At 36.0% G+C, this 24,902-nt stretch overlaps 1 protein-coding gene across 1 annotated transcript; it reads left to right on the forward strand.

The window, feature by feature from the left end:
- Positions 1–161: 161 nt before the first annotated feature.
- On the forward strand, positions 162–24,902 carry LOC108739235. Its single transcript, XM_025974627.1, has 3 exons — positions 162–1,738; positions 13,306–16,068; positions 22,206–24,902. The coding sequence occupies exons 1-3, from the start codon at positions 1,646–1,648 to the stop codon at positions 24,723–24,725; spliced, it is 5,376 nt and encodes a 1,791-aa protein (XP_025830412.1). The 5' UTR covers positions 162–1,645; the 3' UTR covers positions 24,726–24,902.

The following is a 24,902-nucleotide window of genomic DNA, read 5'->3' on the forward strand; positions in this document are numbered from 1 at the left end:
ACAATAAAAAATTGAATTTTATAACTTTTTGAAGACCTATATATATTTATTAATTTCAGTTTTTGAACTAAAAGGCTTTTACTGTGTCTAATTTTTGCTTTATAAATGTGTCAAGTTTACCGAGATTTCCCCATCTTATATCTTATTTTAATCACTTGTGTTATCTACTAACAATTGGATAACATTATGATACAATGTTTTGCCCTGCTCATACTCGGGGATCCTGGTTGCTCCATCACAGGGTTTTATCATTAGGTTTGGTCCTGCAAATTGTGTCGAAGTCCTGATCTTGTTAAGGCAAATGCGTTCGCCAAACAGGATATGGTTCGATCAGATTTGTCCTGCTCGTAGCTTGCATCGAAACCTTCTTTTTTTGGGTTAGCTACCACCCACTCGATTTTTCCAATCATTCCATCTTTAATATCGACTGATCTAATCAGATTTTGGATTTTTGAATTTTCTGGAAGGCAGCATAATCTCCTAAGTGGGGAAGCATTAAGTAATGGTAGGATACACGGTTGTATTGTCGAAGTTTAGATTAGCGGCTCCCAGTGGTTTTACTATGGATCCCTTATTGATCCATCTGTTTTGGCGGAACCTCATCTCAGTAATAAAAAAGTAAATTGACAATAATTTGTTTTTGAAGCTCATGACTCTTTACTGTTGCATGTTGCAACGTTTTCCACGACAATACCTCTAAATCTCGGAACTCCTACGGTCCTTCCGCACGGAACACCTTTTAGGAACCGGCTCTTTGGAGTACGTTCCGGGTAATTACCAAGACAGGCTATAAACATTTTATTACCGTTCGGGGAACTTGGTGACTCGGCGACATATTGAGGGTGGTTTCGTGTTTAATACTGCCCTTAGCTTAGGCCAGCGTCGCCTGAGAGCATTCGGCAAAAGCTTCGACTTGTTGTTTTGAATGTGCACAGTTGGTGCCTCTCCAACTTTTGTGTGACCTTTGCTCTATACGTTGCTGGTTTACCTGGGCTTTGTATGTTGTGTGCCCGGTGTATCTGTCGGCCAGGTAAAGCGGGAGGGGTAGGAGGCAGCCTCACAGTTCACGATCGGAATTCGACGATGTTTTACGCCTGTGGAACTCGGTTGTTCTTAAACATTACATTTGTTGTGGTGGAAAGTTGAACTGCTAGCGAGTGCACGCGCCGGTCGTTCCGACGCCGCGAAAATTTTTGGCGCTTTTCTTCAATTAAAAACATTATCGGACTATCACAATCAGTCGAAACTTGTTCCTAAACAATAGTCAGTGTGTGGGGTGCTTTTATGACTGTGGAAGTAATAATACTAGTATAATACGTGTGCCATAGGTCTAGATTTATCTACATTAAAAGTGACCCAGACCTCAGAATAATAAAATATCCTAAAGGAATAAATACTGGTTAGTTAGTGGTGAAGTAAAGCCTATGTGGACAGACAAACAATTAATTAAATCCAGCAAACGTGTATCAGTAATAGTCATTCAAGTGGTGTTATCATATCTGTTGGTGATTTTTTACAGTATTTTTTATTTGGTCCTTACGCGACGACCAAAGCGTGGCTGAAATGTTTGACTTGAATCGTTTGAAGAAGTAGTACAAACTTACAGTTTGGTTGATACTGTTTGGTGATAAAATCGTGGTCTACAATGAAATACAATACCATAAGCGGAGGGACAATTGTGGAAGGAAAAAGGACTGCCAATTTCAACTCCTATGTCCAGTGTAACGCTCAAAATAAGGTAGGAACTTCTGACTTTTTAAAGAGTCAATTTTTTTGCATTCAGAGAAACCACAACATTAAAAGCTTGTCGGTAATAACAGTTTTAAGTTTCTGGGTCAAGCAGTTTCTGAGAAAATCTTGTAAAGGTTCCGCTTTTCCCTATAGTGATAACTAACTAGGTCAATTTCAGTCTGATAATTATCTGGTGTAGCGTTTCTTACACTTCTTCGTAGGTGCTTGTAAAATGTCCTGAAAATTCTCAGACATCATCATTTTGTTATCAATCTATATCGTTTTATTTGAAATTTGACATTATATCATCAAGCGAAATTGTTTTTTAATTAATTCGCACCTAATGTCCGTTGATATCTAAATTGTTCTGTAATTAGTCCGAGAAATTTTAATTAGCTTAAACATTAAAATATCAATTTTGGTTTTTAGTATACCTACCGTTAATAAATAAACTTAATTTACATAAAAAAATAAATTCTATTTTCCATTCTTCCCCTCTTGTATTATATACTGATGTGCGAATCAAAGTCAGAAGATTTTAATTTTTTCGAAAAAACAACCGCTAACGTTTCGCCCTAGTTGTCGGAGTTTCTCAAGACTATTTGGAAATGCTTTTTTGAAGGAACATATTAGTTAATAAAGAAACTAACTAAAACGTTATATATAGATAAAAAACAATAACAATACTAACTAGCATTCACAGTTATGATTAAAATATGACTTAATTGAAAAATGAATATTTAATTCATGTGCGTATAAGTATGTAGGACATACCTGCAACTATAACTTTTACAAGAATGTTATAATTATTATAATGACCTGATGATGTGTACAATTTTAAAATTTCAAGTTTTATCTCACCTGGATGTGTTATTTATTAACACTAATAGTAAATAAAATATATATAAATTATTTATACGTTCTCGTATTAATTAACTGTCTTCGATCATGCATTTAACATAACATTATACGATAATTGTTTGTTAGATAACCGAGGATTTATAAATATTTATACCTTCATGAGCTTCTTTTATGGAAAAATAAAATGATGAAAATAGCACCAGGTGGTGAAAACTTTTTTGGTTTATTCATTTTTCACTCTGCATACTTGGCATAGCATGTGGACATAAAGTGGATTAGTGTTGTTAACCAACGTATTTCTTTATTTGAATCCACCCTTTGACGGTTGGTGACCCCTAATAATTTCTTTTGAAAAGAACCCTAACGCCTTATTTCATGCAGGACCTTGTTAAAAAGCTGCAGAGACATACCCATGTTTATAGAAAGTAACTTTAAAATATGTATTTAGGAACTCAACACTTTGTATTTGTTGCTACTACAATATTATAAACCAATTAGATTTCTTCTAATATGTTGTCAAAAAGCTTGTGTATTATAGAATATATTTTGAATAAAATATTACTCTAGATAATATAATATTTAAAAAGCTCCGTTATAGTTAAGATATATTTGCGACAGGCTGAAGGAATGTAACAGGGCTGGCTTTAGATTTGATAAGAAAACGGATTCAATTTAAAAACTTTTACACACGATAACGTTAAACGTTTATTTATTAATAAAAGCCATAAACCAGAATCTTCAATAGAAAGGAGGATATGCAGAATCCGTAAGAAAATCATAAGATTACTATCTCTACCAAAAGTTAGTTCATTAAAAAAGAGAAACCTGAAACAATGGCAGTATTGTAGTAACAGGTATTATGAGAGATGCAGTACATCTCTGAATAGATACCTACAGTTTATTGTGTACCTATAACTCAGTCCGAAAGAGAAAGGTTAGAAAAAAATTGGGGTCAGTAAGAGTTATTATTTTTTTTGTCTTGTTTGGAAACTAGTTTTAGCACATACGTTATATTTTTAGTGCATACAATTAGCATCCAAGCAACTGTTTAATTGTGCAAGTTTTAATTAACACAATTACGAGAAAAATAAGGAAATAACTTCTTGCCTTTTAACACGAACAGGTATAGTTTATTTGCTTAGACGACATGTTAACACTTTTCCTATTGTTTTCAAGCGTAGATGTTAAATAATGGTGAAAAAGATATTTTTAAATAACTAACTGAACGTATACGTAATAACATTCGGATGATTACGTTATTAATCGTTACCTTTTTAGTGAAACATTGGGCACATACTGCACTCTCTTCTGATGAAGTCAATTTTTGGCGAAACAGTTGTTGCGATTAATAAACTTCGGGTTAAGAAGGATTCGCTGATTGAATATGCGAGATGCATACGTAAGTATTTAATGTTAAGTTATTTTTAAATTCTTTGAGATCATCATTACAAATTAAATCGGTGACGTGTGCCTTCAACTTTGAAAGATAAATTATTCGTTAGAAAATGCTCGAGGAGTGTAATTGAGGTTTATCAGCTAAATTGGAGCATCAGCACACATCGTTTTGATATTTTTTCGCGGAATTACATTGGACTTTTGGATTTCAAGATCAATAATACTTATTTTAAAAATGATCTTTTGAATTAATATCTATACATGTGTAGGTTCTTACCAACTAAAAACGATATTAAATACCTACATATGCTTCTTTGATGTAGATACTGTATGTATGTAAGTAGATACAGACATACAAAAATAACAATGAGTTGTTTAATTGAAGTGTTTACTTTAACTATTATATACACTTAAATAAGTATGAACATCTGGCGTTATCTTCTCGTTGCGTTGTTTTCTACTTTTTCAATTAGTTAATCTCGCGTCATACTTTTAGCATAGTATGTAATGTATCCTTTGTTATTGTCCAAGAGCTAACTGGAACTTATAAAGAAAAATTTCTGTGTAGAAACAATCTTTTTACCTGTAACTAAANGTAATCGAAGCTGTAAATGGTTATTTTGAGGAGCTTGACGAATCAGTCTATAGAGATGGCATTAATAGACTGGAACACCGCTATGAGAAATGTATCAGCCTTGGAGGAGATTATGTTGAGAAATAAAAAAAAAAATTTTTAAAAACCTTGTTTTTCTTGGTCAGGCCGGAAACTTATCAATCCACCCTCGTATGTCACTAATTTAAACTAATATTGACTAAGTCATCAGTTTGGACAAGAACTAAGAAAAAATAATTAAAAAACATTTTTGATACGTTTCCTCCACGGTGCAAGTTGAATCCATACTGCTAATCGTAAACCAATTTACTCATAGCCTACATTTGGCACAATACAATAACCGAAGAGAAAGAGAGAGACGACGAAATAAATAACAATAATTATGCGTCTATTATTTATTGCTTGCTCCGATTTTTGAGTGAGAAAAGGTGCGGCACAATGTGCACAATTTTAATAATCGCATTTTATTAACATGGTTAAGTGTTACGCGAAATCAAGCTGGCTTAAACAAGCCCTCCAGTTGTGACCATTCGTTCCACTTATGCCATGGTAATATAAACGAGAACTTGCAGTTCGCGAACTATGCAAATAATATCATAAATTCGTTTTAAATGTACAGGGTGTCTAATATTAACAGTTCGTCAAACTCTTATCGATATTACACGTATTTTTGGTGTAAAGAAAACTGGATCTCTTAACTTAATTTAAGTAATATCAGAAAGGGGTTCTTAATTTGATAGGATGGATTTGAATTGGAACCAATGTGACCTCTAAATCACTAGGATAATATCGAACGAGAGATTGAGCTAAAATTCTGCCGCCCTTAGACGGTCTATTGGAAAATCCACCACTGACGTTTAATGTTACGGAAATGCCTACCTGTTTTCCCAAAGTTGACCTTGACATGACATGTGACATATTAACAGGCGGATGTTAAAAATATGCCGCCTGTCGTATGAAGACTTTTAGTCCACGTAGTGCATTCTTGAGTTAGTTCATTTTTAACCGCATGATTATCCCAGTTTTTCGCGTAATCGAACAATAAAATTCTTTTGTAATTCTGTCGGATGCATAAGTATTTCGTGTGTTAATCATTTAAAGAATTGTACAACAATAAGCCCAAATATTTGATGAAATATGTGTGTTGGTAATAAAATTGTTGGTGCTATAGTAATGCGTCTAATAAAAAGATAAGCATTTGGTATTTGGAATTGCAAAGTTTTTATTTATCGTTTGCGCGATATACTTTTGCTTAAACAATGGTATTTGCAACAAACATTCCAAGAAATAATAGTCAAAAACACTTGATTTGTTTAAAGGGAAAAATTTGCTTTGCTAGGTTAAAGGCTTTGTCAAATACAGTTCGAAAAGATAAGGGGAATATATTGTAAAATTCTATTTGCCAAAATAATGTTTAGACAGTCTGTTAACATTGTTGTGTTTGATGACTAATGTTTGTACATAGTTTATTACCTGTAGTATACATAACGTACATGCTGAATATTTATGTTAAATAAACAATTTGGGAACGTCTTTATAGCACGATTTCCCCTAATGGTTATAGTTTGACATTATCCTGTAATCCTGATTACCTGTAACTAAAGTACCATTTAATAAAATTTGAGGAGATTTTAGTTGTTTCAAAGAACGACCAAGAAGGGTAGGGATTGAAGGATTAGAAATAAAACCAATAACGTATTCAGGGTTTGGTTTGAAATTTAGAATGCGGTCTACATGGTTGTGCTTAACTGCCATTGTTCTATAATCTATTTCGTCAAGTGATTTTTCTATTTGTTCAAAGTAGAGTTTACTGCAATTTTCAATTTTTTTGTCTTTAGTGTTGATGCAACTTACTGGGATCTAACATAATTTGAGCTCTCAACAATTAGCTCATACTTTCTACATGAAAAACTATTTCAGTTTTCCTTTTCAAACATTGTCACTGTAATACACTTATAGGAATTGCTACATTGGCTGGAATCAGTATTTCGAAATTGCAATGATGGAATCAAAATTCTGTTTGTGTACCTCGAGAGGTCGAGATGTTGACCCCAGTTTAACCTCTTAATTTTGTTGCGTGGAACAGGTATTTACATAAACATTTCGACGGGCCGATTCAGAAATGATTGTGAATATTTTATTAATACAACTTACAAGTACATCGGGCAATGACTTTCGTATTGCTTCTTCTTCCTTTTCTTCTTCTCGAGTATTATCTTGATTAAATCTCAAATGTATAAAAGAGATTCGGCAACCATCGTGTTTTACTTATCCGTACATATATAAAGTACATACGTACAAACATACATACGTCCAGATAGATAAATAGGAAAATGTATTTTTTTTTTCCACTGGGCATATTCGATTTCTATCTAACCCATGTCACGATGTGGCTTTAACAATGTAACGGAAGTTGAAAGAAAACAGCCTGGGCGGAGGCCTGCTAGTACACGATTAAGTGGAAAACAAACCCGATAAATTTCATGTAAACAATGAGGGAAATGTATGCTAAAGGTAATTTGATAGTTGCAATGAGGAATGTGCACATTCACGACCATCAGCGTTTTCTTACTTTTGTAATTCTACACCACGACGTGCATTAAGGAAATAATTGCTTATTCAAAGTATCAAAAAAAAAAGATCACAGCTGTTTTTTGGTTTCGATTATCATTAATGAAAAATCGCAATCTTCTTTTTAAGTTACACCAGCATAAGTAACTATTGAAGATGGTAATTTGTTGAATTTTTATTTATAACCGAATTGAATTACTGAATAACTCAGTGCTCAAAGTAGTATTTCCATTGACTTTGATGATTTCTACAAAATTCACAAAACTCCTTCAGTTAACAACAGGCATTAGGGATTAAAATTTTACGTGTACCATTAGCTACACATTTACCATTTTATCCACTACTTCTCCAGTAAGTACGTTGTATTCAAGCCTTTTGTTAAGAGACAATTTTGTTTATAACTAATAAGTAACTGTTAAGCCATAAGAGCAAGGAATGTCTCTTATAAGATTTTAATTTTAATTCTAATTAAGGGTCCTTTAAAGTTAAACCAGTTTATCTATTTAGAATTTCCCTAATCAGAGCCAATAACAAAATCTGGCAATGGATACATTCGAAGTTTTAGTTTCTTTTATTGTTTCATCGTCCAATTCAATTATTTTTTCTGTATTGTTCTTTTGACACAATTCGAATATTCGAGGGTAAAATCAGTGTATCTAAATTTAATTGGTATATTTAAACTTTGAGAAAATTATGTGTAAGATTACGGAGCTTTTTGGCATCAATATCTCTGGCGTCCTTGGATGAAGGTACCTGATAATCGTAAGTAATTTATACTCGATTTAAAAATTCCATTGCGTTTGTTCGCGGTCTTGTTTTACAGTGGAATATTTCTCAATTTTCTTAATTGATAGTTTCGATTTTGTTACGTTTCAATGAAGCTGAACGAACGAACTGGGCGAAGTTAGTCGAAGAAGATGAAATCATAATTTTCAGACCGTTAAAAATCGTATAACGGGCCTTTACCTCTACATGTTTTGACTTTGTCAGAAGAAAGTCGAAATAGAGTTATGTATACAGATAGATAGACGAATTGATCGCAATCAGTCATGGTCGTCGACCGTGCCAAAAGTACGGCTTCATCGAGTTCGATTCTAACTGATCGCTTTCTGTTAAATAGAAACGTAGTCACATACGAAAATTTAATTGAAATCATTTCTTATCGGATGAATAATTACAGACCAATTAGCGTACGAGACAGTTTACTTTCTGGATCTTGAAAAAGAAGCCAAGAAGCCATGTAACATCTCTAGCTCTTCACTTTTTCTTGCTAATTACTAATAAAATAATGCCAGGGTAAAAAAAGGATAAGATGATTACTTACTTCTTTAAATATACTGTTGATGCTACTGTATCTTCAACCGATGTCTATAATGATTTCAAAGGGTAAACTATTTTGCTTTTGGGTTCATGTATAATTATTTTTGTGGGTGAAATATCATGCTCCTATTAATGAGTGTAATAATTCCAGAACATAATACATGTAGTTTTTGTATCTGTGTGGATAAACAATATCCTTCAATATTAATTATCTGTTAGGGTAATGTATCTCTAACTGATGTCTTATAATGATTCCGAAGGGTAAAATAATGAAATATGAGGGAAGAAGTTATTATTGATTATGACTGTTTTGAAAATATTTATAATGATTCCTATAACTAAAATGATATCAGAGCATAAAGTAGGTAGGGTTTGAATAATTATGGATAATACAAATATTTCTCCTGCAACCTGTAATGTAATGATTTTTATTGATCATTTTATCAATAAATATCTCTTGGTAGTGTCTATAATGATCTCTTTATAGTTCAAACATTCTTCTTTCTCTGAATATAATGACTTTATGGGTGGAATATAAGAATAATAGCGAAAATGATATCAGATCCATGATAGTATCAAGATATAATAATTTTTTGTTATTATAATCCTATTACATATAATGCTTTACATTACTACTACACTAATCCAAATATAAAAGTGATTATCTACTGATTTCCAATTGTAATGTATTTTTCAAAAGCTTTTGTATTTGAGTAGTTCCCAGTGGAATTTTAAAGGACAAAAGTCATCGTTTACTAGAATGATTTACTGTGGGGCGTCCTCGTGTTGATGTTGCAAGTTGTGCATTGTTTGGCGAGTTCAAATTGGTAAAAGAGAGACGGGTGTTAGTCCATCTGACGCTTTATAATGTACGTACGTGTAGTGGTCGTGGGCCAGTCGCTTGGATAAAGGTAGAGATCGCGTCTTAAAAAAAAAAATAGAAAAGTCTAATAGGTTATTAAGCAGAACAGCATTCCTTGGATTTCTGTAAGGTCGAATAGAGATTGCGTGACAGCATCGGCTTGTGTACCTTCCTTCGGCTGCATTTTGAAACGGAATTCCATTCTCGGCGCCGAGCGCCGTCCCGTGCTGCGGCGTCGCCGATGCCGTGGAATTACAGCAATCTAAGCAGTGAAAAATTATTCTTTTAGTGGTATACAGAGTGATGAATTTATTTTGTTCATTTATGTGTCCATTTTCGGTAATATTAAAGCCCAAATCTTTGATAACTTATCTAATTTCTTAGATATCGAAAATCGGTTATTTCTTCTAGTTTTTTTTTACATTAGATCTATAATCCTAACGTAGCCTCCCCTACATGTTACTGTTTTTGTTTTATATTTATTATTATTGTATATTTTATTATATGGTAAAATAATTATTTTTATTATCATTTGATTATTCCGGTTAGAAATGTTTAATTAGGTAGGAATTAGCAAGTGTTTAATTGCATTAGGAAAACACGACCGCGACTGTTATTAAGTCTTGAACAATTAGTTTCCTTAATTAATAACAAAAGGAAAACATTGCGTTAACAGTGGTCAAGAGAATTCATGGACAATGTAATTTGTAGGTAAATGAGAATAAATTATCCGGAGCTAATGGTCTGTTCTGATTGATTAGAAGTTGATTTCATGGACGAAAAACTAACTGTGTCAATTTGTTACGTTAGGTATAAGTACATGTACAGTATAAATATATATGTATGCACGTACATACTTAATTTAAAAGAATCTTCGTTTAGTACTTTAAGGTGTAAAATTATACAACTTCTGTTTGTTTGGTTGTTGCAATTGTGTTTGGTAACTTTCATATGTTCTTTAATGTGTTTTCAAATGATTTCACGGTTTGGACGATATAAACCTCAAAATTTTATACTATTTATCACACTATTTCTAGCTAATTATAGAAAATTTTGTTACTACATAAATTGTATCTGTTCTTTTTGTTATTTGTTTTGGAAAACTCCATGAATTAAATTTATTTTCTCAAGACACTCGTGTTTGCAATAACTGTTGCGCTTGAAGGTCCCGAAGAAAACTATTTCGTTGTGTATTTCGCTCACACCGTTATTTTAGTTTTAATTAGTTCCTTATGTATAACGAACTTACATGTAGGTAGATTAAAATGCGTGTTTTGTAATCAAGACAGCTACGTATGTCTGCTACATATATATTTGTACGTAAGAATGTTCGTCCATACGTGTAGTTCTAATAGCAATTGTTCTAGTTTTTCATTGTGAAACACGCTCAGAAATGTAGTCCAATAATAATTTTTGATTGCAAAACTATTTTATGTACATTTTATGGTGCATATACATAATTCTAATTATTATGTACTTATTTGCCTAACAGCTGTTCTATGCTTGAGTTTATAATTTACGATTAGAATGATAACTGTTTTACTTTTACTTGTTAAGGACTTTAGGTTTGTGTTTAATACATGTTACAATGGTTTCTTTATTTTCTACCGTTATTGGTAAACATATTTATCACACAATTACCATACATACTAAATATTTATAGATACACTTATTTTCAATAAGTACAATCTTTAATTACTGGCGAAATTACACTTAATATATTTTTTTTTAATACAGCCTAGATATTTTACTAAGACACCTAATGAATTGATAATAATTATCGTGAAATCTTTCAAATATCCATAATAGTCAAGTGTATCCTTTGCGAAGCGTGCTTACGAAATATTTTTTAATATTTAACTGTCGTGTGTATGTAACCTTCATAATATTTTAAGTATTTTGCAATAATGTTGCTGAAAAATGTGTTCAAAGTGAAACGTACAGGTAAAGAAATAGTGACATTATTGATTTCCAGCGAAAAAGCTTCCAAAAAATCATCAGTTTAGCCAATTAACGCCTTTTTCATTGGAGACTTCAATAGTGCGTTAAGCGAGAAACCCGCGCGACATGTTTAGTAGTCATCTTATAATTAAGAAACTATCCAAGCTATTAAGCTGAAATTTGGTATATGTTTAGAATATATATATTTGCATCTAATTTTAGAAGTTAGTCACTAGTCCGACGGTCTGTTTGTCACAGGCGTCTTACTCAAAAAGAGCTTAGAATTTCACGCGAATTTTTCTTTCAACTTTTCAATAATCTAAATCATACGGGATTATAAGAATACATTTTGTTAGCTTTCATGTAACATATATCTCAAACTGTACCTATTTTGGTGTAATTTTACTCAACATTTGTTTTTTAATAACAGAAAAGAGGCAAGTTTTGATTATAAATTATTTATCGATTCCACTGTATATTATTATAATAAGTCGATAATAGGTAACCGGCAAAGTCACTATACGATGCCTCCGTTCTGGGGAAGCTTTCTATTAATTCAATACCACCCTTACCAACGTCCCCAACCAATGATTAAGTCCCGGGTTTTCAACCAGACCAGTAATCAATAAAAAATACAAATTAGGGCAAACGACTTATCACAATACAATCTTAATTACCAACTTTTATTAGGTAGGTTCTTTGTTCATCATTATAAGATCGTCAGTCGTCATAAGATTGGTTGGACGCGCTCCTCCACTCTTTCCTACCCTGAACTAATCTTTGCATTTCCTTAAAACTGGAACATCCCACATCCTTAACTATTTGCGAACAGTAATCTAATCTAGGTCTACCTCTACTCTTCTTAACTCCTCTGTTTCTGCCTGTAATATGTCATTGACTACTAGACCTTCATGCCTGAGAAGGTGTCCTACCAACCTATCTCGCCTATTTCTTCTGTTCTCCTATTCTTTCTAATACCTCTTCATTTCTAACCTTTTCTATCCACGGCATCCTCATCATCATTCGCATCATGGTATGCGGTTTAAGTTTCGGAATAGCAATAAACATGCATAATTATTGTTTTTATTTGTTATATTGTACTGTAGATGCAAAGGTAGTTGTAGTTAGTGGTTTATATACGTATTTACGTATAAGTACCGATATGCCTTCCTGTTTCTTTCTTGATGTAGACATACAGAGCACTGACCGCATTCTTGGTCAGCTGGCAAAGTAGGCATGTCCTCTCTGTTATAGTGTTGTTGTGTTGAGATCGTGCAGCAGCCACAACGTGCATACCACACGCGCCGCAAAAACATATACAATTACCGATCGGGCCCCCAAGGCCTTCAACTTCTTCTTTCTTATACCTAATGCATACCTATTTTCCCCCTTCTTCCTTTTCTTCTACTTCTACTTATCATCCTTCCTCCTTCGTCTTCATCGGAAAAAGGATTCTAATGGAGCGAGCCATAATATGGACCGACAGACGACTCTTTCACTCTCGTCGCGTGGTCGTATGTCAGACCCATCAAGAATTTTATTCTTCACATTCTTTTGCATATCTCATCGATATTATGGATTATATTGCAATTGTTTTCTTATTGCTTTCCTATTTAGATTTTTCATCGTGGCTTTCTCAGAAGGGTTCTATCTAAATTCCTGTTTTAATTTCTGGTTTTTTCCCAAAAGCCCAAAAAGTAAAACCTTTTACCAACAAATTAGAAATGTTCATAAAATTGTAAGACAAATTACCCAGAGAACTATCACGATAATCAATAAAGCAAGCAGTCAATTTAAAAGTAATTTTTTGATGATTAGACACATGTACCATGCACCTTTCTGTTTGTGACCTAGTCAAACTCTACTTCCCACATACAGACAAGAAATGTAAAAATAGTCCATGTGTGAAAATTAAAACTAAAGGCAAAATTTCTATATGTATTTCAATTTTTGTTTAACGAACAAGATTTTACAATTTGCTTTTGTTAACCACCCCTCGTGTTTGTTACAGATGGCACTAAGCGAGGCGGAGTTGAAACGAGGCGAATTGGAGATACTCCAAAGGGCACTGAAGCTGCAAACCAAAAGGTGTAGACAGCTGGTGGCCGAATATACCAGAAAACTCCAAATCAAAGAGCAAGAATACCAGTCCGAACGTAAATTGAGGGATGACCAGCTGGCGAAAGTATTAAGAGCACTCTTAGTTTTCGAGGCAAGGTTACGCCAAGAGCAAAAGTTCATCAGCTTTCAGCTCAAAGAGAAAGACGAAATAATCAAGAAACAAAAGAGTGACATCAAAAAGCTTCTGAACGAGCGATATTGCAAAAACTGCAATCAGTATTACAGTCCGAGTTCTAATTTCGAAAGCCACGACAGCAGTTCTGATTACGTGACCACTGATTACCAGGATTATCAGAGTTCTAACATCGGATCCTTGGACAGTAGCAGCGAAACTTATGCCAGTATTTCAGAGCGTGATTACGAATACGTAAAAAGTGAAGGAAACCAAATTAAGAACTTGTACTTGAAAAATAAGAACAGCAAAGATTCGTTGGGCAGAAGGGCGAAGAAGATAGGCCATAGAAAAAGTATCAGTAATTATTTCGAGGTGCTAAAACTTCGCAGTGAAACCAACAGTCCAAGTTCAGTAGAAGAAAACTTAAAACACGGAGACCATAATATCAAAGAGAAAATAAAATGTAGAACGGCGTCATCAAACGTAAACGAAAAAGAATCAATCATTCACAAGAGCTGCGAGAGTTTGGATTCTGATTTCACCGCAGTCACCAACTCTGATTGCAACGTTACGGTGATCCAAAATTCTTCAGATAAACCCGAAAAAATTGGATCGTCTCAAACTTCAAGGGCGGAAAATAGCGATTCCCGAGACAGTCCTAAAATAGCAATAAGTGAAGATATACCAGTCTTCGATGGCGGTGGTGAAACAAACGACACATGGTATGCGAGTGCCAGCGACCAAGAAGACGACGAACACAGGGATATTTACAGAAACAATCCGGTATTGGAATGCATGAACCAGATATTACTCCAAAATATCAATGATGTAGTCATTTCACCTCCAAAAACTCCTGAAATGGACGTGAAGTTTAACAAAAGCGGAAAACGGGTAAAATTCAGCGACGAGGGTGCTGAAAACCAAAACAATAACGTTATGAATGAAACTTCTAAAGAAAACGATAGCAACTACTATGAAACGCCCATCCAGAGGGCCCCAAATGTTTATGAAGCACCACAAAGTATCTACAGTAATGACTACGAGCAAATACTGAGTCAGTGTAGTGACTCCTTCTCTGGACAGGAAAAATTTTCGTTACTAAATAACTATGATTCGAACGAAAGTTCTGCTCAGTCTAAAGGTGTTTCTCGACAGGACGACAACCAGGACAGTCCCTTTTACATAGACATGGACACCAAGTCAGAAACTGATGAAACAGAGAAGAAAATTGTAAGGAAAAGTAAAATTCTTCGAACACCCCCAGCGCTACCTCCTAAACCAATTAATTTAGTGTCGAAATATAAAATAACTGGTTCCCCAACTAAATGCCCGTCAAGTAAAGGAAGCGAGAAAAGCTTCGATTCCGAACCGGATTATTGCTCTATATCAGAAATAAATCTACCAACGGAAAAGGCGAAAAAAACCATCAGCGTTGTTGCCCAAATCAATGCTCCCCGTAGTAGAAACAATTCCCCCATTAAATCTCAAACAGAGAAAGTACCTCCAAAGAAAATCCCCAGTGTAGCATCTTCCAATAAAACTACCGCAAAACATTTAAGTCAGAGCGTCCCGAATTTGGTAGGAATAAAGAATTTTGAAAAGCCAAATATTCAAGTGGCAAAGCAGACTCAGTTAATTAACAATTGTCCACCAAGAAAGATGGAACCAGAAATACCAAAGCTTCCTCAGGTGACCGAAATAATAATACCAGATGAAAACGACAATAAAAAGGACGACGAACGTGTTACCCATGATAATTACGTGAAGAACAACACGCAAATATTAAAGCAGAAGAATGCCAAAAAAGATTCCCGAACGCCCATTGTTATTGGTTCTTCGGTTTCCAGTTTAATAGCAGACTTCAACAAACGCCAAATTCTTTCGGAAGTAAAACCTAAACCTGAAAGAGCAAAACCTGCTCGAAGAGTATTCTCTAGCTTTGAAAATTTATCCATCCAGGAACGGAGCAAGCCATCATCAGACCCTCCCGAACTATTTGATTTTTCCCAGTTCGATTTGAGTCAAAATTTTGAAGAATTCAAACTGGACGACTGCGAAATACAAGAGGAATATGAGATAGAGGAGATGTCGGACATATCTAGTACGAAATCCAACAGTGACATGACAACTAAATGTGATGAAAAATCTTTATCAAAATCCGCAGATAATCTTTTGGGAAATAACAATTCTACTCAAGTCGAATTGGTGAGAGCAACGTCGAATGTAGTTGTGCCAAAATTAAACGACAATGCAATTCACCAGCTTAAAAAGCAGCTAGAGGTTGATAAAAAGAATCATTCGATAAATGATAAGCACAGAAATTTTCCAAAACCTGTAGTCAGGTCGCACGAGCCGACTTACGAGCATTTTTTAGAATGCACTGGACTCAGTTCTAAATCCATCCTTACTCCATCCAGACTGATAAGCAACCATAAAAGCATGCTAAAGCCTAAGGATGTCAAGTTGAGATCCAAAGTTAGGGCAAATAACGTCTCGGAGAAACAGGGTACAAGTATGAAATATTGGTCTGAACCATATTTATAACATTATTCTTTTTCTAGTCTAATTTAATGGAGAGATGTCTAAATTACAATAAATATAATAGAAAGAACGAATGTTGAAGATATTCGGCATTAATTACATCTGGACTCGAACTTATATCGTTCTGTTTTTCAATAAACAAATAATTTATTATAATAGTTACTAAAATATTAATTCTACTGATTGTGAGTTACTCTATAAATATTTATATATATATTGTATTTGTGTGAGTTTCTAAATATTTGATAAATATATAAATTGTTTTATAAACAAATTACCTTATGTACATTTCCACCTAATTAAATTAATATTCTCTTATTTCTTAATGTAGTTTGGTAGTAATTTATTTGATAATGTATAATTTTTTGTTTTTTGATCTGATTTTGTTATTTGTTAGACTATTTGAGTGTTGAGCTAGTTTTTAAAGTTTTTGTCAGTAATAACTGATATTTATTTATATAAAATAGCCACAATAAATGATAGTACAACATATAAATTTATTTCTTTTTTTTCCATTCCTCTAATGCATTAATGTATAAATTTTCAATTAATACTACAAAAGAAGCTTTATTAAGCAATTAGACAAAGAAATACAAGTAACGAACAAGTTTTATTTGTTATTAAAGTATTTATTAATAAGTTCTTATCTTTTAAAAATTTAAATTTGAATTTAGTTAGTCTTAGTGACATCTAACGACAGTCTTCTGTAATATTGGGCAACTTTCATTCATATTTGGTACTATTTTCGAAAGATTGCCTTTAGATGTCGCCACGGAATGCTTAAGTGAATTTATTGTGAAAACTAAGCAAAAATGTAATTCTGATTAATTAATATATACTACTTATTCAGGAAATTTATATAAACTATTTCTTTTATAAGAACGTTTGAAATATTACCTTATTTTTCTTTTTAATTAACCTCTAATGCATACTTTTTTAATATTTTTATATTGCGCAAAGTTATTAAACAATCCATTAAAAAGGTATTGAATGTGTAAATTTGTTTTTTTAACAAAGTATAAATGAAGTAATATTTGAACCACTAAAATCAATTAGACTGCTTTAATTTAAAAAATTTTGTTTGGGTAGCACCTATTACATTATAATTAACAAATACATACAACAAATTTTATACAATTATGTGGACTTTATTTAAATGAATCAGTGGAGTTTAATTATTTTAAATAAAATGTAGTATTAAGTCTTTGTAGCGCAATAATCTTCAGGTACTACTTATCGTTAATCGTAGGAAATTGGAGATGCTGCAGTAACAAGGTAACATTCTCACTTCGAGTGCTACGCTTGAAGCGTCCGGTTCTATCCTCTGGTTGTCTTGTAGCCGATAAGAAGTCAGGTGGCGATACACTAATAAATGGGATATTAAGGTGTGTTTATAATAATAATTACAATTATCATCATCATTACGATTTTAATGCGGTTTCCAATAAAATTTAGCAATTGTAGTACTACATAGCACTACATAATAAGGTATAAAAAATAAACAATTTTAAATTGTTTGGGATGACATATACAGGGTGTCCTTGCGAAGGTTTTCGTCTTTTCAATGAATAGATATATATTTACGTGACGGCGTAAAACAAAGTAAAACAATTGTTTAAAACTTTTTGCATATATTTATTTCTGTATTGGGTAAAATACACTTTCGATTGTTTTTAACTACAATCTTATACAATTTACACATACATCATTTATAACCAACATTTTTACATGACAATCTCTATAAAAAATATANACTCGGTCCTTCGCTGTACTGAAACTCAATCCTCCGCTGCGACGTACTGATACCCAGTGCTTCACTGCGGCTCTACTGAGACTCAGTACTTCGCTGCGGCTGTATTGAGACTCAGTCCTTCGCTGTACTGAGATTGAGTCCTTGGCTGCGACTGTACTGAGTCTCAGTCCTTCGCTGCGGCGGTATTGAGACTCGGTCCTTCGCTGTACTGAAACTCAATCCTCCGCTGCGACGTACTGATACCCAGTGCTTCACTGCGGCTCTACTGAGACTCAGTACTTCGCTGCGGCTGTATTGAGACTCAGTCCTTCGCTGTACTGAGATTGAGTCCTTGGCTGCGACTGTACTGAGACTCAGTCCTTCGCTGCGACTCTACTGAGACTCAGTACTTCGCTGCGACTCTACTGAGTCTCAGTACTTCGCTGCGGCGGTATTGAGACTCGGTCCTTCGCTGTACTGAAACTCAATCCTCCGCTGCGACGTACTGATACCCAGTGCTTCACTGCGGCTCTACTGAGACTCAGTACTTCGCTGCGGCTGTATTGAGACTCAGTCCTTCGCTGTACTGAGATTGAGTCCTTGGCTGCGACTGTACTGAGTCTCAGTCCTTCGCTGCGGCGGTATTGAGACTCGGTCCTTCGCTGTACTGAAACTCAATCCTCCGCTGCGACGTACTGATACCCAGTGCTTCACTGCGGCTCTACTGAGACTCAGTACTTCGCTGCGGCTGTATTGAGACTCAGTCCTTCGCTGTACTGAGATTGAGTCCTTGGCTGCGACTGTACTGAGACTCAGTCCTTCGCTGCGACTCTACTGAGACTCAGTACTTCGCTGCGACTCTACTGAGTCTCAGTACTTCGCTGCGGCGGTATTGAGACTCGGTCCTTCGCTGTACTGAAACTCAATCCTCCGCTGCGACGTACTGATACCCAGTGCTTCACTGCGGCTCTACTGAGACTCAGTACTTCGCTGCGGCTGTATTGAGACTCAGTCCTTCGCTGTACTGAGATTGAGTCCTTGGCTGCGACTGTACTGAGTCTCAGTCCTTCGCTGCGGCGGTATTGAGACTCGGTCCTTCGCTGTACTGAAACTCAATCCTCCGCTGCGACGTACTGATACCCAGTGCTTCACTGCGGCTCTACTGAGACTCAGTACTTCGCTGCGGCTGTATTGAGACTCAGTCCTTCGCTGTACTGAGATTGAGTCCTTGGCTGCGACTGTACTGAGACTCAGTCCTTCGCTGCGACTCTACTGAGACTCAGTACTTCGCTGCGACTCTACTGAGTCTCAGTACTTCGCTGCGGCGGTATTGAGACTCGGTCCTTCGCTGTACTGAAACTCAATCCTCCGCTGCGACGTACTGATACCCAGTGCTTCACTGCGGCTCTACTGAGACTCAGTACTTCGCTGCGGCTGTATTGAGACTCAGTCCTTCGCTGTACTGAGATTGAGTCCTTGGCTGCGACTGTACTGAGTCTCAGTCCTTCGCTGCGGCGGTATTGAGACTCGGTCCTTCGCTGTACTGAAACTCAATCCTCCGCTGCGACGTACTGATACCCAGTGCTTCACTGCGGCTCTACTGAGACTCAGTACTTCGCTGCGGCTGTATTGAGACTCAGTCCTTCGCTGTACTGAGATTGAGTCCTTGGCTGCGACTGTACTGAGACTCAGTCCTTCGCTGCGACTCTACTGAGACTCAGTACTTCGCTGCGACTCTACTGAGTCTCAGTACTTCGCTGCGGCGGTATTGAGACTCGGTCCTTCGCTGTACTGAAACTCAATCCTCCGCTGCGACGTACTGATACCCAGTGCTTCACTGCGGCTCTACTGAGACTCAGTACTTCGCTGCGGCTGTATTGAGACTCAGTCCTTCGCTGTACTGAGATTGAGTCCTTGGCTGCGACTGTACTGAGTCTCAGTCCTTCGCTGCGGCGGTATTGAGACTCGGTCCTTCGCTGTACTGAAACTCAATCCTCCGCTGCGACGTACTGATACCCAGTGCTTCACTGCGGCTCTACTGAGACTCAGTACTTCGCTGCGGCTGTATTGAGACTCAGTCCTTCGCTGTACTGAGATTGAGTCCTTGGCTGCGACTGTACTGAGACTCAGTCCTTCGCTGCGACTCTACTGAGACTCAGTACTTCGCTGCGACTCTACTGAGTCTCAGTACTTCGCTGCGGCGGTATTGAGACTCGGTCCTTCGCTGTACTGAAACTCAATCCTCCGCTGCGACGTACTGATACCCAGTGCTTCACTGCGGCTCTACTGAGACTCAGTACTTCGCTGCGGCTGTATTGAGACTCAGTCCTTCGCTGTACTGAGATTGAGTCCTTGGCTGCGACTGTACTGAGTCTCAGTCCTTCGCTGCGGCGGTATTGAGACTCGGTCCTTCGCTGTACTGAAACTCAATCCTCCGCTGCGACGTACTGATACCCAGTGCTTCACTGCGGCTCTACTGAGACTCAGTACTTCGCTGCGGCTGTATTGAGACTCAGTCCTTCGCTGTACTGAGATTGAGTCCTTGGCTGCGACTGTACTGAGACTCAGTCCTTCGCTGCGACTCTACTGAGACTCAGTACTTCGCTGCGACTCTACTGAGACTCAGTACTTCGCTGCGGCGGTATTGAGACTCGGTCCTTCGCTGTACTGAAACTCAATCCTCCGCTGCGACGTACTGATACCCAGTGCTTCACTGCGGCTCTACTGAGACTCAGTACTTCGCTGCGGCTGTATTGAGACTCAGTCCTTCGCTGTACTGAGATTGAGTCCTTGGCTGCGACTGTACTGAGTCTCAGTCCTTCGCTGCGGCGGTATTGAGACTCGGTCCTTCGCTGTACTGAAACTCAATCCTCCGCTGCGACGTACTGATACCCAGTGCTTCACTGCGGCTCTACTGAGACTCAGTACTTCGCTGCGGCTGTATTGAGACTCAGTCCTTCGCTGTACTGAGATTGAGTCCTTAGCTGCGACTGTACTGAGACTCAGTCCTTCGCTGCGACTCTACTGAGACTCAGTACTTCGCTGCGGCGGTATTGAGACTCGGTCCTTCGCTGTAGCAAGACGTTGGATAAACGACATTATCGGTGTTTTAACCGAAGGTGAAGAAACAGTCGTAGTCCACGACCATCCATCCCGACTATAGACCACAATTTAGATAACGCCGGTGGTGAAAACCTTAGCTTTTTAAATAGCAAGGATTATAGTTAATATTTTATTAGCAGTATTAGTTTTACTACAGTTTTGTGTTATTAAATTAATATCTGTATTTATGATCAAATAATCGAAAATTTTCGTTAGTAAATTTTTAGTATGAAAAATTTTTAGGTGTAGATTTACAATCATTTTTTAACTGGCGAAATAAACTGTGAAGACAATTGAAAGAATTTTAGCTTTTGTTCATTTTTCGAAAATTCTTCTGAGGGTACTGTTCCTTTGATTGAATTTATAATTTGTTAATCGTGTTATAAAACATATTATTTATTACCCGATGGAGTAATCATATAATTCAATAATGTAAGTTCAGTTTTATGATGAGGAGCCAATACTAAAATTGCAAACTAAACATTGCACTTTACAAATTTTACCAATTAATTGCGTTAATGTCCTTGCCTGCCGTGGGTACCACTGCAACTATAGGAAGACAGCTGATTCTATTTGGCACTATATATACCTAATTTTTTTTTACCATTCGCTTAAATGAGTATTGTTCTACAGGTACCAAACAAAATATACATATAACAGAAAAGAGAAATCGTTTCGAAATCAATTCGTCGCCAAATAAACCTATGAATGTAAAAAATATAATAATAACCGATCACTAAAATCGAATCTAAAATAAAAAAATCTCTCAAACAGAATAGAAAACAATTAAAAATATTAATGTATAAAATACGAACTTAATTGTATTTGGTATCTAATAAAATGTTGTGATGCTACCAAACAGATGACATTTAAGAGAGAAAATCAGGTTTCGACCCTTTCCAATACAAACTAAATTTGGTCATTATCCAAAGTGGAATGTACTTGAAATGCATGATGTGTCGTACGCATATACCAGAATTAGGCATTTCATAAAACGACTAGGCTTGCTGTAAATGACAAGTATTTAAGTATTTTTTTGCAATAAGTCTTGCATAATCAATATTTTTTTATAAAACGACTGGAAATTTTTAAATATGTAGAAAGTAGCCTGATCAAGAAATTACTATATAGACAACAAAAAATTTTTTATTACTTAAGAGGGTTGAATTTGGTTACATCAATTTAACTTTCCAAGTCATTTACTCCAAACTACGACGTTTTATTAAATGTCTGATTTTGCCAGATGCCTATACCACATGCTCATAAACCTTTTTTAAATAATAAAAAAATTCTCTAAGAGAAAGACGAAATAATCAAGAAACAAAAGAGTGACATCAAAAAGCTTCTGAACGAGCGATATTGCAAAAACTGCAATCAGTATTACAGTCCGAGTTCTAATTTCGAAAGCCACGACAGCAGTTCTGATTACGTGACCACTGATTACCAGGATTATCAGAGTTCTAACATCGGATCCTTGGACAGTAGCAGCGAAACTTATGCCAGTATTTCAGAGCGTGATTACGAATACGTAAAAAGTGAAGGAAACCAAATTAAGAACTTGTACTTGAAAAATAAGAACAGCAAAGATTCGTTGGGCAGAAGGGCGAAGAAGATAGGCCATAGAAAAAGTATCAGTAATTATTTCGAGGTGCTAAAACTTCGCAGTGAAACCAACAGTCCAAGTTCAGTAGAAGAAAACTTAAAACACGGAGACCATAATATCAAAGAGAAAATAAAATGTAGAACGGCGTCATCAAACGTAAACGAAAAAGAATCAATCATTCACAAGAGCTGCGAGAGTTTGGATTCTGATTTCACCGCAGTCACCAACTCTGATTGCAACGTTACGGTGATCCAAAATTCTTCAGATAAACCCGAAAAAATTGGATCGTCTCAAACTTCAAGGGCGGAAAATAGCGATTCCCGAGACAGTCCTAAAATAGCAATAAGTGAAGATATACCAGTCTTCGATGGCGGTGGTGAAACAAACGACACATGGTATGCGAGTGCCAGCGACCAAGAAGACGACGAACACAGGGATATTTACAGAAACAATCCGGTATTGGAATGCATGAACCAGATATTACTCCAAAATATCAATGATGTAGTCATTTCACCTCCAAAAACTCCTGAAATGGACGTGAAGTTTAACAAAAGCGGAAAACGGGTAAAATTCAGCGACGAGGGTGCTGAAAACCAAAACAATAACGTTATGAATGAAACTTCTAAAGAAAACGATAGCAACTACTATGAAACGCCCATCCAGAGGGCCCCAAATGTTTATGAAGCACCACAAAGTATCTACAGTAATGACTACGAGCAAATACTGAGTCAGTGTAGTGACTCCTTCTCTGGACAGGAAAAATTTTCGTTACTAAATAACTATGATTCGAACGAAAGTTCTGCTCAGTCTAAAGGTGTTTCTCGACAGGACGACAACCAGGACAGTCCCTTTTACATAGACATGGACACCAAGTCAGAAACTGATGAAACAGAGAAGAAAATTGTAAGGAAAAGTAAAATTCTTCGAACACCCCCAGCGCTACCTCCTAAACCAATTAATTTAGTGTCGAAATATAAAATAACTGGTTCCCCAACTAAATGCCCGTCAAGTAAAGGAAGCGAGAAAAGCTTCGATTCCGAACCGGATTATTGCTCTATATCAGAAATAAATCTACCAACGGAAAAGGCGAAAAAAACCATCAGCGTTGTTGCCCAAATCAATGCTCCCCGTAGTAGAAACAATTCCCCCATTAAATCTCAAACAGAGAAAGTACCTCCAAAGAAAATCCCCAGTGTAGCATCTTCCAATAAAACTACCGCAAAACATTTAAGTCAGAGCGTCCCGAATTTGGTAGGAATAAAGAATTTTGAAAAGCCAAATATTCAAGTGGCAAAGCAGACTCAGTTAATTAACAATTGTCCACCAAGAAAGATGGAACCAGAAATACCAAAGCTTCCTCAGGTGACCGAAATAATAATACCAGATGAAAACGACAATAAAAAGGACGACGAACGTGTTACCCATGATAATTACGTGAAGAACAACACGCAAATATTAAAGCAGAAGAATGCCAAAAAAGATTCCCGAACGCCCATTGTTATTGGTTCTTCGGTTTCCAGTTTAATAGCAGACTTCAACAAACGCCAAATTCTTTCGGAAGTAAAACCTAAACCTGAAAGAGCAAAACCTGCTCGAAGAGTATTCTCTAGCTTTGAAAATTTATCCATCCAGGAACGGAGCAAGCCATCATCAGACCCTCCCGAACTATTTGATTTTTCCCAGTTCGATTTGAGTCAAAATTTTGAAGAATTCAAACTGGACGACTGCGAAATACAAGAGGAATATGAGATAGAGGAGATGTCGGACATATCTAGTACGAAATCCAACAGTGACATGACAACTAAATGTGATGAAAAATCTTTATCAAAATCCGCAGATAATCTTTTGGGAAATAACAATTCTACTCAAGTCGAATTGGTGAGAGCAACGTCGAATGTAGTTGTGCCAAAATTAAACGACAATGCAATTCACCAGCTTAAAAAGCAGCTAGAGGTTGATAAAAAGAATCATTCGATAAATGATAAGCACAGAAATTTTCCAAAACCTGTAGTCAGGTCGCACGAGCCGACTTACGAGCATTTTTTAGAATGCACTGGACTCAGTTCTAAATCCATCCTTACTCCATCCAGACTGATAAGCAACCATAAAAGCATGCTAAAGCCTAAGGATGTCAAGTTGAGATCCAAAGTTAGGGCAAATAACGTCTCGGAGAAACAGGGTACAAGTATGAAATATTGGTCTGAACCATATTTATAACATTATTCTTTTTCTAGTCTAATTTAATGGAGAGATGTCTAAATTACAATAAATATAATAGAAAGAACGAATGTTGAAGATATTCGGCATTAATTACATCTGGACTCGAACTTATATCGTTCTGTTTTTCAATAAACAAATAATTTATTATAATAGTTACTAAAATATTAATTCTAC

The sequence above is a fragment of the Agrilus planipennis genome, unplaced genomic scaffold, assembly GCF_000699045.2.
Source record: "Agrilus planipennis isolate EAB-ADULT unplaced genomic scaffold, Apla_2.0 scaffold140, whole genome shotgun sequence".
NCBI lineage: Eukaryota > Metazoa > Arthropoda > Insecta > Coleoptera > Buprestidae > Agrilus > Agrilus planipennis.

Bases quoted from the DNA above. Each gene is read 5' to 3' on its own strand.
- LOC108739235 (XM_025974627.1), top strand. From the start codon at position 1,646: ATGAAATACAATACCATAAGCGGAGGGACAATTGTGGAAGGAAAAAGG. The intron at 1,739-13,305 runs GTAGGAACTTCT...TGTTTGTTACAG, and splicing joins AGTGTAACGCTCAAAATAAG to ATGGCACTAAGCGAGGCGGA. The intron at 16,069-22,205 runs TTATAACATTAT...ATTCTCTAAGAG, and splicing joins AATATTGGTCTGAACCATAT to AAAGACGAAATAATCAAGAA.